Raw genomic sequence first — 17,922 nt, 5'->3', positions numbered from 1 at the left:
TTTTTTTGTTTATTTTGTATACGGTTGTTGTTTTGTGAAATTATAAATTTAATGTGATTTTATGAATAAATTTGATAGAATAAATTAAATGAAATTTGTATGAAAGTGTGCTAATTATTCTGTAAAAATAATTTAATTATAATGTTGACGAATTTATGAAAATTTATTTTATTTGATAATGAATTTGATAGTATAAGTCGAATGAATTATGTATGAAATGAGTGTTGAGAAATATGTAAAAAAAAATTGGAATTCTTGACGAAGTGTATTACAAGTGTTTTAAATTGGTATTAAATATGAAATTGTTGAATTTATATTAGTTTTGTTGTTTCTGTATAAAGTTGGGTGACAGTAATTAATTATTTGGGACGAGAAATGTATATAGTTTGAATGAATAATCATTTTGTATGAAATGTATATTAAATGAGTATGAAAATGTATAAAGTTGGTATGAATGATGATTGTTGTATGAAATGTGTATTAAGTGAGTATTAAATGTGAAATATTATGTTTTGTATGAAATTTGTTTTGTAATGTATTGTTTGAATGATATTTGTATGAAAAAATAATGACGAGTGTGTATAATTTTGTTGTTATTATAATGATTTTTATGAATGAAATTTGTATTGTCTTTGGAATGAAAAGTTAATATTATTTAAAATATTTCTAATTGATTTGTATAATGTTAGACTAATTGTTATTTTTTTTAATGAAATAGAGAATTATGTTGAATTTCAAATTAAATGAATTATATATGAAAGAAGGTTGTTGATGTGAAATTCAAAAGGTCTAAAGTTACTTGCAGTAGATGTTGTCAAGTTGTCCACAACATGAAGCATGTTCAAATTATCCTGTGCAAAACTAATGACTGTTTATTTGTTTAGACTATATATAATTTTTATTTTATTTTGTCGTTTAGATTAATGTTTTGTTTTGATATGAAACATAATTGGTTTGAAGTGCATTATAAACTTAGTGTTGAATATACTGTTCATTCTTTATACACTGTTCATTCATTAATCATATAGATTGCATACTGTTAAAAATAAATTTAAGCTTAATACATAAAATAGTGTAAATATTAGTGATAATTATAAAAGGTAATTATGGTATCCTAAGTATTTAATTTAAGTAAGTTTACATGAATATTAATTTGGTTTTCAACTAGTGTCCTACTATAAATAAATTTAAAACAAATTGCATTTAGTGTTTCATTCCCACACTAACTTCAGTTAGTGTCATACACATATTAATCAAAATTTCATACACATTTTATCCAAACAACATGTATAAAAATTGATAAATTCATATAATCACACATTTTATACCATTTGTCTATCAATATTATATCATAATTCATACAATATCCAACAATAAAATATTAAACTCATAGACATACACGTTTCATCCAAAAACATGTTTAGAATATAAAGTAAGCATAATGTGATTTTTTAAAGAAAAAAACAGTAGTTTGACAAATCATACTATTTTCATACCAATTTAATAATTTATACCATAAACACAGTTAATAGACAATCACACCAATGTTAAAACGCAATTCATTCCATTTGTATACCATTATTATATCACAATTCATAAAATTTTCAAAATCAAAACATTTAAGCGTAGTCATACACATATTAATTAGATTTCATACAGATTTCATCTAATAAATGTACAGTTTGAAAACACACTGATATTTTCAAAATAATATCTTGAATTTGTAATAGGCAATCAGTAATTCATATGTAAACGGTATCTGCCTGAAAGAAAACATATGATATTATATATCATCAAATACTTAAACACAAAAATATTGTCCAAAAGTTAAAAAAAATAACTTTTTGTTGTTCTTCTTGTTGATGGTTTTGAAGATGCTCCAACTTCTACATTTGTTTTTTTTCTTTTTGATTTCAGTAACAAAATCAAAATCGGAATCAGAAGGGGTTTCAACAACTTTCCCCTTCCTCTTCTTCCCCTTTTGATTTGCAGGGTGGACCTTCTTTTTTTCTGCATTTTTTCTCTCTTTGTCGCTCCTTTAACTTCGATAAACCATCCGTCGCCAGATTCTGAATATTCGCCGGATTTTCAACAATTTTAGGCGGGGGAGGGAGGGGGGGGGGTTGAGTTAATATATTAAAATTTGAAACATAAACATCATCATTAGATGTTCTTTCACCCAATCTGGGATGGACGAAAGATTGAATGTTGTGTAGTTGGCTGGTGAGAAAAATGGGAGAGAAGAAGGTGAAAGTGGGGTGATAGCGTGTATAGTTGGATATGTGTGGGGGAAGGGTGGTGGGATTGACTAATGGGAGGTTATGAGTATAACATTAAATAAGAAAGTGTAATCAATGTAAAATCCCTATAATTGTGTAAGAGATAATTATGGGGTATTCTTTATTTAAACAATTTAATAATAATATAAAATTATAAAAATTACTTATTTAATAAAGTAAAATTTAATTAATTTATAAATAATTAGTGATATGTTATAACCCGTAATTAAACTGTTATAAGCAAGAATTTTTAAAAAGTAGATTTAAAACCTGTAATATTGACTCTTAAATGTGTATATGGGGTGATTTTAACTACTAATTTAGTGTATGTGTTTTATATGTGTATCTCGCGTTATAAAATTTTGTATATATGAAGAAAAAAATTATTTTAAAATAGCAATTGATAATAAAATAAATATTATGTATATCTAAATGATAACATTTTCATATAGCAAAGTTGAAAATTTATTTAACTAAACTTAAACCTCTTTATTTCATTTTTTAAAATTTATTTATTTATTTTGTCGTGTACTATATAAGGTAAAAAACTGATTTTGAAGTCTTAAATGTTAAAACTTTCAATATAGTTCAAATAAGAAAAGATCTAATGAGATTTTTTTTTAGTTAATTTTAAATTACCAAATATTAAGAGTTCTTACCTATTATAAATAAATAAAAATTTAATATTTATATTTTTAATTAATTTCAAAATATGAGATATTAGGATAATAATTAAATGATAATTGTTTAAGATAAATAATAAATGAGGACTATTTGTGAAAAAAACAATAAATGAAAATTATTTAAGGAAAATAATGAAATGAAAACTATTTAAGGAAAATACTAAATAACAATTATTTAAGGCAAATAACAAATAATAATCTAATCATCTTTTAATGGAAAAAAAAGTTCAATCAATATTTGAGGATAATAATTAAATGATAACTCTTTGAGGAAAATAAGAAATAATAGTTATTTTAGAAAATAAACAAATGACAATTATTTAAGAAAAATAATTAATAGAAGTTATTTAAGGAAAATAGTAAATGATAATTTTGTCGTAAAACAAAAAACAAAAAGTTCAATCAATATTTGAGGATAATAATTATATGATAACTTTTGAGGAAAAATAGTAAATGATAAATATTTGCGAAAAATAATAAATGACAATTTTTTAAGAAAAATAATTAAGAAATTATTTAAGGAAAAGAGTAAATCTAGTTTTGTCATCTTATGAAAAAAAGTTCAAACTATTTAAGGATAATAATTAGATGATAACTATTTGAGGAAAAATAATAAATGATAATTTTTTGAAATAAATAATAAATAATAACTATTCGAGGAAAAAAACATATGATACTTATTTGATGAAAATAATAAATGACAATTATTTGAGGAAAATAATTATTGATAATTATTTAAAAAAATAATAAATAACAATTTTATCATCGTTTAATGAAAGATAAATGTTCAGTCAATATTTTAAAGAACCTTCATTCTTTTAACGTAATATATATTAGATAAACTAGCCTAAGTTTTGTAAAACTCAATCATTAACGTTGATATGTATAATGAAAAAAGTTAACATATTTTACGTGATTAACCTATATATGTAATAAACACTTTAAAATACACTTAAAATCTTTTCTAAAATTAAAGACCTAAAATATCTAATAATTTTTTTAGGGGGGTTTGGATTGACTTTTGAAAATGATTTATCAGTTAAAAAGACAAAAATCATAAGTTGAGTATTTTGACTTTCAACCTTTTTTTTTATGTACTTTTTCAACTTGTAAAAATATTTCGTTTGGTAGAGTGTATAAGAATAATGCTAAATAGAGTATTTGTAATGATTACATTAGCAATGCAAGTATTAGTTATGTTTATATTAATTATATATAGACTATTTTTATTCATTGTTTGGTTCGATGCATTCAAAATAACATGCATTGCATAAAAAAATTTATTTAAAAAGATACCCTCCACTGTTATGGTGGAAAAAGATGTAAAAAGAGGTTTTGAGGGACAATTGAGTCTTTGATCATACTAATACTAATGCATGCATTATTTTTCTTAATATATTCTACCAAACGATTCTTTATTGTGTTATTTAAATATTTATTACAAAATTAAAAAAATTAAAAAGTCAAAAACATTAAAAATAAGTCAATTCAAACCTCATTTTGTCATAAGAAGTTTTTACTCAAACAAAATAAATCTTATCTTATCCATCTAAATAAAATTTACTAACAAATTTATTCGCGCAGTAACATATTGAGCCTCTTTAGGAATAAAAACAAAGGAACATGTGTATGAATCATATTCCCATTTCATATAAATTGATCACTCCTCGAGTCTTTCTTCCACATGTTTTGGGAAAATTTTCTCACACACACACATTGTAGCTGCTGCGTCTTCGTCTTCACCGACTCACCACCACAACCGCGTTCACAATTCATCTTCATCCCCATTGGACCTCTTAACTGGTATAGGAATTTGAGTTTTTTTTTTTTGTCCGCGTGTGTGTTTTGAAACCGGCCATTGACGTTTTCTTTAAAAGTGGTATGTTAAACAGTACTCCCAATAAATTAATCAGTTTTTTTTTTTTTTTTTTCAACTTTGGTATAACTTCAACTGTTCTCTTTCTTCCTTTTTTTCTTGACCCGTGAACAAGAAGAAAGGAAGGAAGTAAGCCCGTGTATTTTACGGGTCTATTCTTCGGATCTTCTTTGATCCTTCAGAAATATTCTCTTGTAATAGTTATCATTCTTTTTCTATCAGAGGAACTAATTCGCTTCTTTACTGACCCACTACAGGAAAATCAAAAGCACGGTTGCGTTTGTTCTATTAGATCTGAAGTTGTTTAAAATTCATGCTGTGAAGAACCCAGAATTATTTTTTTGTTGGGTATGTCTGGAGCTGTAGCGGAGCATGTGAATCATCCAGTAATGGCGGCAAAGGACCGGTCTGGTTGTTGTAACCCGGTGAAGAAGCCGGGTCCGGTTTCAGTGGACCATGTTTTATCAGCACTAAGGGAGACTAAGGAAGAGAGGGACCTTAGAATCAGAGGTCTATTCAGTTTCTTTGATTCCGACAATGTGGGTTACTTGGATTCTGTGAAAATCGAAAAGGGGTTGTTTGCTATGCAAATTCCGGCGGATTATAAGTTTGCTAGGGAATTGTTGACCGAGTGTGATAAGAATAAGGATGGGAGGGTGGATTATCCGGAATTCAGAAAGTATATGGATGATAAGGAGCTCGAGCTGTATAGGATTTTTCAGGCTATTGATGTGGAGCACAATGGGTGTATCTTGCCTGAGGAGCTCTGGGATGCCCTTGTAAAAGCTGGTATTTACTATTTCGCTGACTTGTAGGTTAATCCTAATTGATGATAACATTGCTGTCTTGTTTACTAGTACTGCTGCTTTGGTGCGAATGTAGAATTATCTTTAGCTAAGAATTTCCATCCTTGCACTTTTGTTTTGTGAGATCAATTGTCTTTCATTGGTATTGCCAAGATAATGTGATGATGATGATGTGCGTATGTGTGTGTCTTGACTTGTAAAGGAAAAACACAAGCCAGGATGATGTTAATAGTACAAAGCTTATGAATCGTTGGGTCAATAGTTAAGTATCCAAAAATCTAGCCAGCTACCTATACAAAAAAGGTGTATTGTCTTTACAGAAGAAACAAAAGAGAACTTTTAACTCTAGGATTTTCGACTCCTTCAAAAGTTTGATTAGTCCTCTCTTCTTACGACCAAATTATACAATTAGTTGTCTTCTATAAGCTGTTCTTTCTAGCATCCAACTTGCTCGCCATCTAACTTGCAGTCACTTTCACCATTTATATATGGTATATATTATGGATCATAACTGTGCTGCAGCAGAACTACATTTCTATTAGGAAATAATTCAAATCCTCTCCATGCTTCTTAGTCAATACCAACTTAGTTGTATTAGTGGAAATGGTTCACGCATTCCGTGACATCACTTCCCAGCTCCAATCACTTTTTGACCATGTTGGAAGAATGCTGTAGTGAGTCATCTGTCCCTGTTGCCTTATTCTGGACAGTTCCACATTGTTCTTTCCACTGCCTTCTTTCAAAAGGATGTCCTGCTCCTCATTTTTTCTGATACTAATTACCTAGAATATGATATGCTCTAGTTTGTTGGTTACATGATTCTTTGATGCTAAAAAGTCACACATTTTTGTGGTGTCTTTTAGAGCTGCCACATAGGAATCTTATTGAGCCTGGGAACAAGCTTAGTTGTACGCATGAGCTTCAGTTCGTTAGCTATGAAGTGATAATTTAACTTCAATTTAATAGCTGAAATTGCACGAGCTTCGTCTTCAGTTGCTAATTCTTGTTTGACTGAAGCCCTGATTTTCTGTTTCTTGGGATCCATTTCGTTTTGTACTAGACCAAAGTTATATCCTTTACACCTCGGGGATGAGTAGTTTATTTTAGATTTCCATTTGGTAGACAGGTACAAGAAAGAAAAAATAGTGGGTGGATGCTATGTGAGAGATTTAATAGCCCCTTGTGTGTATCAAGTAGGTGTGATGTTATCTTGTCTTGGATGATATTACATCATATTCTGATGCCCCTGCATCTTTACGGATTTGTTCACCTTCATTCTTGTGTAAAAAGTAACACTAATTTGCAAGAAAACATAGGAATTATTGTTGAATTTAATGATTGATAACCTTTCTATACCATGTTGATTGGTGGCTTTGTAACAATTTACAGTAGTTGATGGATGCTATTATGAATCTTTCTTTTGCATTTAGATTTTGTCCTTATTTAAGCTTCTATCGACTTTCTCTATGTGTTAATTCATTATTTCCTATATTTAGACATGGCTAGAAAGCATGTGGAGATGTATAATGATCTTTTTGCTTAATCTGACAAAAAAGAAGAGTATATGTACGTATGCATGTGAGCAGGGATAGGTTTGGGTGATCATTTGAAAAGTTTTCTGAATCTACAAACCAAAAGTTCATCTTTACTCCTTAAATATGTTGCTATTGCGGGTAGCGGCTGCGGGTTTCCCTTGTCATCAAAATAAAATAAAATATGTTGCTATTGCGAATATTCATCTCTTCTGGATGTATGTTTCCAGGCCATTCTGTGTTCCCTAGCCTCATTTCATTTCATTAGTTGTCTTCCTCTTATAAATGAGGACTTTTTTTTTTTGCAGGTATACAAATAGATGATGAGGAACTAGCACGTTTTGTGGAACACGTTGATAAGGATAATAATGGGATTATCACTTTTGAAGAATGGAGAAATTTTCTTCTACTTTATCCACATGAGGCCACCTTGGAGAATATTTACCGGTACTGGGAGAGGGTATGCCTTGTAGATATTGGTGAACAAGCCGTCATACCCGAAGGCATCAATAAGCATGTCCATACAGCTAAATATTTCCTTGCTGGGGGAGTTGCAGGAGCTACTTCTCGTACCGCTACTGCTCCCCTTGATAGGCTAAAGGTGGTTTTACAAGTTCAGACTAATCGTTCTTCTATTGGGTCCACTGTCCGAGAAATATGGAAGGATGGTGGTGTATTGAGTTTTTTTAGGGGCAATGGATTAAATGTGATGAAGGTTGCACCTGAAAGTGCAATTAGGTTTTACGCTTATGAGATCTTAAAAAATGTGATTGCTCATACGAAGGGTGAGGAACAGGGTGACATTGGAGCTTCTGGACGTTTTGTGGCTGGGGGCATGGCTGGTGCAGTAGCACAGACTGCTATCTACCCCATGGATCTTGTTAAGACTCGGTTACAAACTCATGCAAGTGAAGGTGGAAAGGTCCCCAACCTGGGAAAACTATCAAAAGATATATGGATTCAGGAGGGGCCTCGGGCATTTTATAAAGGGCTGATACCATCTCTTCTTGGAATTATACCTTATTCAGGCATTGATTTGGCTGTTTATGAAACGCTGAAGGATTTGTCCAGGATTTATATTCTTCAGGATAGAGGTACAGCTTGTAACTCTTCAACTGCTAACCAACTCATCTCTGATGAAGTGAAATTAGCATTTTTCTAACAATTGTGTTAATATGCAGAACCTGGTGCTCTTGTGCAACTTGGTTGTGGAACAATTTCTGGAGCGCTTGGAGCAACATGTGTTTATCCTTTGCAGGTTATAAGAACGAGGTAAATCTTCATGTTTGACTCGACTTGGTTTTCAGGATTTGGATAAACTATTTGTGCTTTACAATGCAACTTGTCTTTCTTTTCACACTCCTGCTAGAATGCAAGCTCAACCTACAAATACTGAGGCTGCTTACAATGGAATGTCTGATGTGTTCCGGAGAACACTTCAGCATGAAGGTCCCAGGGGCTTCTACAAAGGACTCTTTCCGAATCTTCTAAAAGTAGTGCCAGCAGCAAGCATTACTTATATCGTTTATGAATACATGAAAAAGAGTTTAGATATCAAATAGATGGTATATACTCCTGGAAGGTTGCTCCACATTTGAGGTTAATCAGCTGATGCTAAGAGACGCTGATGATGACGATGAAAATGAATTAGGTTATTAGTCTTATTGGTGATATGGATTTTCAAAATCATACACTCAGATTTTTACTTGTCAAAAAAGAAAAAACACTTGATTGATTTGTTGCCCCCATTGGATGTTGAAGAATTTTTTAGGAGAGTTTTCTTCTTCGCCTGACGGAACAACTATTTTGTCAATTGAGAATAGTCATCTTCATTTGGAGGTTTCTGTCCCAGTTGTAGGAATATCCTCTGTAAATTTACATACACATTGTAAGGTCTACACCTTGCCATTTTTTTACTAAATGAATATTCAGACTCATTTTGCACCATTTCATTGTTTAACTTCGACTGAATACTTATATTTTTGGCAACTTCTTCAATTTTATACTCCCTCTGTCCCATTTTATGTGACAACATTTCCTTTTTGGTCAGTTCCATAAAGAATGTCACATTTCCTTATATGGAAAGTATTTAAAGGTACAATTCCTTTTTTATCCTTGGTGGTCCCACTTAATCTTAAAATAATATTCCAATACATTTTATGAGGAGAGAGAAATTGAGTCTACTTTTTAAAAGGACAATTTGGTAAACATTTCAAAGTCTTCATTTATTTCTTAAACTCCGTGTTTCGGTCAAAATATTGCCACATAAAATGGGACGGAGGGAGTATTAGATTTCTCGAATCATACAATAATTAATATGTTATTCATCAATGCGTCATGCGTGACACATACTCCTATATGTTATTAATATTTATTTTTTGTGGATGAGTTGTTTAACTTCTTTCCAAGTCTGGGTTGTTTCATCGTCATGAATCATTTATCATCAAAAGCATGTTGATGTATCCTGCCAGTATTGTCCAAGTGGAGTCGATCGATACTTCTTCGTTCTAAAGTTACACGATATATTGTACATTTTGAATCCCAGAAGAGTATCTTAGTATAGAAATTTATTTTGAATTGTTTCAATGGTGTAACCGTTTGAGCAATTGAACCTCATCCTATTAGTAAAAATCATGAATCCGCCGCCACTGATTAGTAGATCGTAGAACACATTGGATAAAATAGGAAAGTATGAATAGGGCAGTATTACTTGAAAAGAAACACAATACAGGGATATTTGGTTGAACAGTAGTTCAATCCAAAGCTAAAAGGCTTAAAACATCATTATACATGTGAAACTTGAAAACCCCAACTTATCCATGATGGAAAGTAATACAGTATGAAAATACAAGAAAAAAAAAGAGGAATTAAAATCCTGGAAGAAAGGCGTTGCCTTCCCTTTGCCTATATGACTTGCCTTTTTTTCGCCCTTGGTATCGACTCACATCAGATGCACCAAAGGGTGTGACCTAGTGATCGCCATTTCTTCGAGTGGTACATCAACATCCTTCTTTTTTTTCTTTCTCCACATCTTCTTGTGCTTCACAAATCACAACTAATAGGAGTTGAGTTGCTGTTTTCTCTTGTTTTATGCAAGTCCTATTATATATAACAATCTTGGAGGCCTAGGATTTGTCCACTATATTATCTGTACTAGCCTAGGTCTACAACAATAGAGAAATGACAAATCTTTATGGTCCCCATCCTAATAATATTCTTTTTGTATTAGGCCCTCCTGCTTATCCACCACTAAGGATATTTATATTCCCTCTTTCAAAACATTTAGATAACTACAATAAGAACAATAATTATATTTTCAAATAAGTTGAGGTTAGCTATATAGATTTTCACTGTCCAATTCGCTCATGGACAGAGCTAGGGTATATGAATTTCCATGGTCGAAAATTTCTACTAAATATACTAAGTTAAAATTACTTATTTGGTATATATAGTAGATATTGAATCCGCTTGATTTTTTCATATGTTTACCTTTTCTTCTTTTGAATTTCTTGATTGGATAATTGTTACATATCATTTCATAATGTATTGTATTATATTGTATTGTGTTATATTATATTGTAGTGTACTGCATTGATCAATACAACATTTGAATAGATTGTACTATTATTTTCTGTCATTACATAATGTCGTGTATTAATAATGTGAAGAATAAATCTACCAGAAAAGCAGGAAACAAGGTAAAGCTATTATAAAAAGATAAAATATAATTATTAGATAATAAGAAGAAAAAAAAAAAAACAAACAAATGGGAGAAAAAAAGAAGATAAGGTAACATACGATTATACTAAATCAACAATACATAAAATGAGACTTTTATGTTACATAACAATATATTACTTAAACTAACAATACAATATAATAGAATAAGTCACAACTATCAAAATAAGGTGTCAGTGAAAATCTTATCTCGCCGCTTCATTTAAGTTGATCTCATAAACACAATTCGATTAATAAAAGCAAGGAAATCTATTCACTCCCCATGTGGAGAAAAGGGAGGAAAAGAAGATAAAAATCGTTTTAGTGGAATGAAGAAGAGCTAAAGTTAGTTTGACAAGTGGAATGCAGGTGGAAAGTGATGGGGTTAAAGCTTAAAAAGCATTTTGACTGAGGTCCTCAAACATTAAAAAAAGGAAAATGGCTGAAATATCTTCGAAATTTGATCGAAATTACTGTAACAATCTCAAACTTTGAGTATGACCTATTATCCCTGCACTATTTAATAGTGTATTCTATAGATATATAAGTGTTCAGCTTGATAAGTTACTATTTATAATGATGTAATATTTATGATGTCCACGTGGACACCTATATATTTTTAAAATACACTATTAAATAGTACATGAATAATAGGTCCTGTCCAAAGTTTAAAATTATTACAGTAATTTCAATCAAAATTCAGATATATTTCAAACTTTTTTCCCATAATTTTTTTTATAAGGATGCTGAAAGAAGAAAACAGAGGACAGTTTACCTACTAAAAGTAGAATATGATGCAGATTGGCTTTCCCTTCATAGAGTATAATTATTTTGAACCGTCCACTTTTAGTACCCCAACATTATAAAATTATAAATGGTTCTAAGGAATCTTTGTGGAGATTGAGTGCCACTATAATGCATTATTAAGTGGGGAATAGGGAAGGAGACATTATCCCAGTAAAAAAGGACCTAAATGTGGAAAGTGTACAATACTTGTCATTTTCCATCATAATGTTCCTTTTGATAGTGAAATTATTGATAAACAAAGTAGCTAAAAGTGATTATGTAGCTGTCTTGAGTTGGTTGATTGACTTACCTTTTTTGAAGAGGCGAATTCAGAATTTAAATTTTGTGGTATTTCTATAATGGCCTGGATAATACACAATAGTAACTGAATTTATATTTAAATATTTAATTGATTTCCTTAACACGTATATATATGGTTTGAATAAAAACTATTGAGTTTGAATCTAACACACGATACTCTAGATCTGCCCTAACCGTTTAGGTATTATTGAGATGTTTGCTCCTTGGAATTTGGCTGGCGGCTAAGAATATCACAGTAGGACCACGGGCTATCATTAGACTTTGTTTGGAAATGTTTTTTCCATGTAATTACTTTGATTATTGCCTTTGGACAAACACTTAAAATTACTATCGACTTAAAGTTTAGTAGTATTCTAGTTCCTTGCTTTCTTTCAAAGGCAAGAAATGACACTTGACTAAAAATCTAAATTCTTGATCAACAAAGGAACAATATCGTTATTTTTGTTCAATAAGATATAAAAATGGATGATTAACTTATTCATGCTAGAAATGATCACAATAATTTTTTTGATAATTCGAATTTATATTTCTTGATACCACGATCAAGACAAATAGTTGAATTTGTGAAATCATGTCATAAATGATAGTATTGGTAGTGATCAAAATCTTCAAATCTGCAAGACAATGAATGACAAACATGTTACTACCTTTCTTTTTAATGAACTGTGACTTCTAAGTATGCACTTCAAGCAAAAGAACAACCGTAATAGGACGGACACCTTTTCTTTTGTTTTTCGGACAGCCACACAAATATCTAAAAATTGTTTAAGATCATAAATTTTTAAAAAATTGTATCAAATCAAACGGTGTCACCAATTGAAATGAGGGAATATGAGTGTTCAAAATCGAACCGTAACCGATAAGTCAATCACAAAATTAGTTTATTGGTATTGAGTTATCGAATAAACGGTTGGTGAACCGATTAAAATTTAATAATTAACGACTTATTGGTGTGGGAGCGAATTATTCAATTTCCTTATCGGATAAACTGTTAACCCGTTAAGAATTACCATACTTACACTTTTATCTTTGATATATTATCCTCATTTAATATTTTTTCCATAATATACTATATATTGTTAGTCCTAAAGTAGTAAAGCCAAAAACTGGAAAAACCTATTTACTTTTCTTTTGTATTAACTATTATATTAGTAGTAATCTATATCTTGTAATACAAAAGAATTTTATAATTTAACTGGGTTTAAAATCATGAAAAGAAGTCTTTTTTAAGGTGTGTTCATGAAGAAAAAAAAGGTAGAGATTAGCCGAAACATCGAATGATAACCAATTACTAATATATATGTTATCGAACCAACCGATATCTTATTGCTTGACTAGCGAATTAGTAAATTTAAATAACCGTTATTCAATAAGCCAAATCGTTAAGCAGAATTATCCGCCCGATAAGTAGCCTAGAAAGGAATACTACTTCCATTGCACAAGTGTTTCCAACAAGGAGGTAAATATTTCAAACTCAAAGGAACATGTGGGTGGACGTGCCGGAGTGGTTATCGGGCATGACTAGAAATCATGTGGGCTTTGCCCGCGCAGGTTCGAATCCTGCCGTCCACGATTTTTTGTTTATCGTTTTCCCACTATTTCACTTTCTTTTGCCACCATTCCGTTCACTGTGACACTTCCCACAATGAACAACACCCTCTTCTTCTATGGTTCAAATAGGGTGCAAGCAGTCAACATCCTTCTTGATTTTTACACTGAAGCATCAATGCAAGACGATTTCACAAATTCATCAAGTTCATGCTCAATCCATTACCAATGGCTTCCTCTTTTCTTTCAGTTCCACTTTTATCCTCACTCAAATCCTTCATTCCTTCACTTCCATTCTCTCTTCTCTTCCAACACAACCCACCACTCGCTATCCATCCACCATTTTCAATCTTATTCACAACCCATCAACTTTCTGTTACAACACCATCATTCGAGCACACACCCTTCTCTCTTCTCCTAATACTTCCTTCTTTTACTTCATCAAAATGCGGAGAAATTCAGTTCCGCCAGATTCCCACACTTTCCCTTTTGTTCTTAAAGCTTGTGGTTTACTGAATTCTCCGTTTCTGGGCAGGACCCTTCATTCACAAGCGTTGAAGTTTGGTTTTTTAGTTGACGTGTTTGTATGTAACAATCTTGTTCGTGTGTATACTGTTAGTGGTAGTATTAGTGATGCACGTAGAGTGTTTGATGAAAGTTGTGACAGAGATGTTGTTTCTTATAATTTAATTATTGATGGGTATGTTAAGGCTGGTGAGATTGGGGAAGCCAGGGAAGTGTTTGATGAAATGCCTGTGAGAGATGCAGTTTCTTGGGGAACACTTATGGCTGGATATGCGAAAATGAACCAGTGTAAAGATGCCATTGAGCTATTTGATCAAATGGTTACGTTGAATGTGAAATTTGATAACGTTACGTTGGTTTCTGCTCTCTCAGCTTGTGCACAACTGGGGGAACTCCAGAAGGGGAAGACGATACATGATTATATTAAAAGGAAGGGGATTGCGATAGATTCGTACTTGTGTACTGGCTTGGTAGATCTATATGCCAAATGTGGCTGCATTGACATTGCTAGAGAGTTATTTGAGATGAGCAAGGACAAAAAAGTGTTTAGTTGGAACGCTATGCTAGTTGGATTAGCGATGCATGGCCATGGCCAGTTACTATTTGATTACTTCTCAAGAATGGTGGAGACTGGTGTTGAGCCTGATGGGGTGACTTTTTTGGCGTTGTTGGTGGGGTGTAACCATGGGGGTCTTATTCATGAAGCTAGAAGGTTCTTTGGAGAAATGGAAGGGGTTTATGGTGTTCCTCGAGAACTAAAACATTATGGATGCATGGCGGATCTGCTGGCACGTGCAGGGTTGATTAAAGAAGCTATGGAGATGATAGAGACAATGCCAATGGCTGGTGATGTGTTTGTCTGGGGTGGTTTGCTTGGTGGGTGTAGGACACATGGGCACGTCGAGCTAGCAGTGAAAGCTGCTGAAAATGTAATGGAGGTGAAACCTGAAGATGGTGGTGTTTATTCAATCTTGGCAAATGTCTTTGCAGATGCTGGCCGTTGGGATGACTTGGTCGATATAAGGAGAAAAAGAGACCGCGTAAAGATCAAGAAGAGTGCTGGTTGTAGTTTGATTCAATTGAATGGAGTGGCACATGAGTTTATTTCATGGGATGACTTGCACCCTCAAAACGACGAGATATATTCTATCTTAAATTGTCTGCAACTCAATTTGAAGCAATATTACTAACAACATTTTCTTGTCACTTGTTTGTACTGTGCTAAGACGAAGCTTAAATGAAGCGACATGAGAAGTGAAAATTCATATTAACATAACCCAACATGCTTGGGGTCATTGAAGCGTAGCTGCAGATATACTGGTTCAACTATACTATTGTTATATACTTGTAAGAAAATTCTTGAGTTACATCTTGGTCCAGGTTTTCTGTATTCTCTTTTTTCCTTGACTACACAAACTTCATTTATGATGCTACAATTTTTACAGTTTTTATTGGTGATGATATATAAAAATCTCTTCCACTCAGCCAAATGACATGGTGAACTTTTCTCTTTGAGTAGCCATTACAAAGTCATCGTCCTAGTTTACTCCCACCTGCCAAATAAAACAATGAATTGTCACTTTTATGACCAAAAAGATGATTGGATCCAGTTCACTACTTTTTCTACAAAGTAACTTTTATGTACTTTTGATAAGTCAATACTACTTTATATGAAAGCGCATAATCAGCAAGTGCAACATAAAATATGCAGATTGATTTGCCAGTTCATGAAGTAAAATGTAAATATACCTGTGAAATAGATTAAGAGAAATTTCAGCCTAAAAGAAGATTAAACACATCTCTCAAAGTGATTATGCCTTCTACATGCCGGCTATTGGGATCAATGACCACAACACGCCGCACAGCTGAAACAAAAAGAAGAGGCATTCAAACTACAAGATTATGATGCTCACAAGGAAAATGTCAGAAAGGAAAAAAGAAGCGGTACAAACTTGGATCTGAAAGGACCTCCATAATCCTATACAGTGAATCAAAGCGTGTGCATGTCCTACAACGATCACGGGATGCTTCATCTAAGACCTGCAGGACCTGAAGCCAATTTCAAATTACTGCATCATTACAACTTCCGAAAATTCTCTCCTCCGAGGATTTACAAATGAAGTGATAGAATGTCCTCATGCCCTATAACGAACATCAACAGTGGCCAAGAGTGTTTACCAAAATGACTCCCAAGTACTTTTACCCATAACATCTGGAATTAATCAAGATGAAAGAGTTCCAAGCAAAGAGAAAAAACCAAATGGTAGGTAATAAATTAATAATAGTTTAAGAAGCTTCATATACCATACAAGTATGACTACCATTTAAGTCTTCATAGAGTAATTTTGTATGCCAAAGAACAAACTTTGAAATGTTTTAAGAAAATTCACTGACTTTTGTACTCCATAGAATTCTATTGCATACTAGCACCTCACTTATATTAGGCAAGCATGATAATCTTGAGGAAACAAGAGATGGTGGATTGAAAGGCACTTACTTGAGTCATTATCATCTGGTCAAGCCGAAAGCGAGCATACACATTGCCTCTTGCCAAAGAGGTTATATCACTAAATAAAGACAATCAAAATTACAAATCTTGTAAGGCTTTAATTAAATCAAGCAACTTCAATTATGCGTGAAAATAAAAAAATTCAAGAATTTACCATTGGAAGTGCATGAATTACCTCCGAGAATACACATTTATAAGGGCTCCATTATCATCAACGATAGGTATTGAACTTATCTCACCTGTCAGAGCAAGAGAACGATGTGCTTAGTACACATGTTCAAAGTTCTACAATCACTGACTTCTAGAGAGGGTAAAATCCCAATAACAATAGAAAGGGTCTTCTAATTCAACTAAACAATTCCTATATTGAGATGTGGAAGTGGAAGGATCAGGTCCCTATCACATGTTTAATAGTAAATATGAACCCCACTAGCATATAGACTAGGAATAAGACACAGAGGGGACGAGGAAGGATGGAAAACCAGAAAAGTTACATCTTATTTTTCCCAGGAACCTAGCTTGCAATTAGTGCATTATCACTAAACCATGAGTCTGAGAATTGCTAGCTATGAATTTATTGGCTAGGAGCTCATTGATATCCTCAAATTGAAATCAATTAGCCATTGCTTAGTTAGACCTTCCACTATAGACCAATCAGAAAGAAAATTCAAAACCACAGGCTCACAATAGGGCACTTGCAAATTCTGTTTATCTGTGAGCAAGTTACCCTGGACAATTTTGTACAACTCTAAAAATACGATTGTGTACCTTCTATTAGTAATTTAAGAGCAGAGCTAAGGAGGTCTCCACTGTGTAATGTCAACAATACACGGCTGCTTGCTCTTCCACCAACTTCTCTTGTCCAGGTGCCAAATGGAAGATTACCCACTGGTTGCTGTACAATAGGCAGATACTCTAGAGAGCGCCTAAAATGCCTGCATATGTCTAAGATTTTCCAAGGAAGATAAATAAACCCAACATAAGTCCTTGCAAAAACTTTCTGAGGAAACAAAGCTGCATAAGTGAAAGCAAGCTATAGGCAAACACACGATTTAATATTCCTGCAAGGCATGCAGTATGCAACAACTGCGAAGATGACCCGTCTTCTGATGAATGTAAAACTGGAACTGCAGATATCTTATTTTGTAATAATGTTAGGGCCACGTCTTTCAGCGACTCATCAGGACCAGCCTGTGATTGCAGAGAAAATAGGAGGAATGAATAGACAGAATAAGATTCTAGATCAAAGCTGCTGTGAGAGAAAATAAATTTTCTTATGGTAAGCTAACCTGAAGATACGATCCCCCCCCCCCCCCCCCCCCACACACAAAAAAAAAACA

General features: G+C 32.6%; 3 protein-coding genes and 1 non-coding gene across 9 annotated transcripts in view; 3 read left to right on the top strand and 1 right to left on the bottom strand.

Annotated features, from left to right (window-relative positions):
- Positions 1-4,625: 4,625 nt before the first annotated feature.
- On the top strand, positions 4,626-9,136 carry LOC102603571 (calcium-binding mitochondrial carrier protein SCaMC-1-like). Of its 4 annotated transcripts, none has more exons than XM_006341400.2 (5): positions 4,626-4,765; positions 5,096-5,627; positions 7,485-8,270; positions 8,358-8,448; positions 8,546-9,136. In XM_006341400.2, the coding sequence occupies exons 2-5, from the start codon at positions 5,189-5,191 to the stop codon at positions 8,736-8,738; spliced, it is 1,509 nt and encodes a 502-aa protein (XP_006341462.1). In that variant the 5' UTR covers positions 4,626-4,765; positions 5,096-5,188; the 3' UTR covers positions 8,739-9,136. The 4 variants fall into 4 exon arrangements, with proteins under 4 accessions (XP_006341462.1, XP_015161684.1, XP_006341461.1 ...); XM_015306198.1 differs by lacking the exon at positions 4,626-4,765 and adding an exon at positions 4,823-4,841; XM_006341401.2 differs by lacking the exon at positions 4,626-4,765 and adding an exon at positions 4,915-4,967.
- Positions 9,137-13,490: 4,354 nt separating this feature from the next.
- On the top strand, positions 13,491-13,572 carry TRNAS-AGA (transfer RNA serine (anticodon AGA)). Its single transcript has one exon. It is a non-coding gene; the product is annotated as a tRNA-Ser (tRNA).
- Positions 13,573-13,629: 57 nt separating this feature from the next.
- LOC102602223 (pentatricopeptide repeat-containing protein At5g61800) lies at positions 13,630-15,287 on the top strand. The gene has a single exon (XM_006341394.2). The coding sequence runs from the start codon at positions 13,668-13,670 to the stop codon at positions 15,261-15,263; it is 1,596 nt and encodes a 531-aa protein (XP_006341456.1). The 5' UTR covers positions 13,630-13,667; the 3' UTR covers positions 15,264-15,287.
- Positions 15,288-15,388: 101 nt separating this feature from the next.
- The window catches only part of LOC102602555 (sucrose nonfermenting 4-like protein), an 8,010-nt gene continuing 5,476 nt past the window's right edge, over positions 15,389-17,922 (bottom strand). For 2 of the 3 annotated variants that reach the window (XM_006341395.2, XM_006341396.2), the window contains exons 8-14: positions 17,632-17,773; positions 17,351-17,527; positions 16,758-16,821; positions 16,571-16,640; positions 16,026-16,122; positions 15,823-15,938; positions 15,389-15,626 (exon numbers count right to left, since the gene is read on the bottom strand). In XM_006341395.2, the coding sequence (XP_006341457.1) occupies positions 15,847-15,938; positions 16,026-16,122; positions 16,571-16,640; positions 16,758-16,821; positions 17,351-17,527; positions 17,632-17,773 (642 nt within the window). In that variant the 3' untranslated portion in view covers positions 15,389-15,626; positions 15,823-15,846. Of the gene's footprint in view, positions 15,627-15,822; positions 15,939-16,025; positions 16,123-16,570; positions 16,641-16,736; positions 16,822-17,350; positions 17,528-17,631; positions 17,774-17,922 lie in introns of those variants that run through there. The other variant, XR_001472738.1, reaches the window with a different exon arrangement.

The sequence above is a fragment of the Solanum tuberosum genome, unplaced genomic scaffold, assembly GCF_000226075.1.
Source record: "Solanum tuberosum cultivar DM 1-3 516 R44 unplaced genomic scaffold, SolTub_3.0 scf00026, whole genome shotgun sequence".
Classification (NCBI taxonomy): domain Eukaryota; kingdom Viridiplantae; phylum Streptophyta; class Magnoliopsida; order Solanales; family Solanaceae; genus Solanum; species Solanum tuberosum.
Note: the sequence above shows the minus strand (reverse complement) of the source record. Positions and strands in the feature narration are given on the sequence as shown.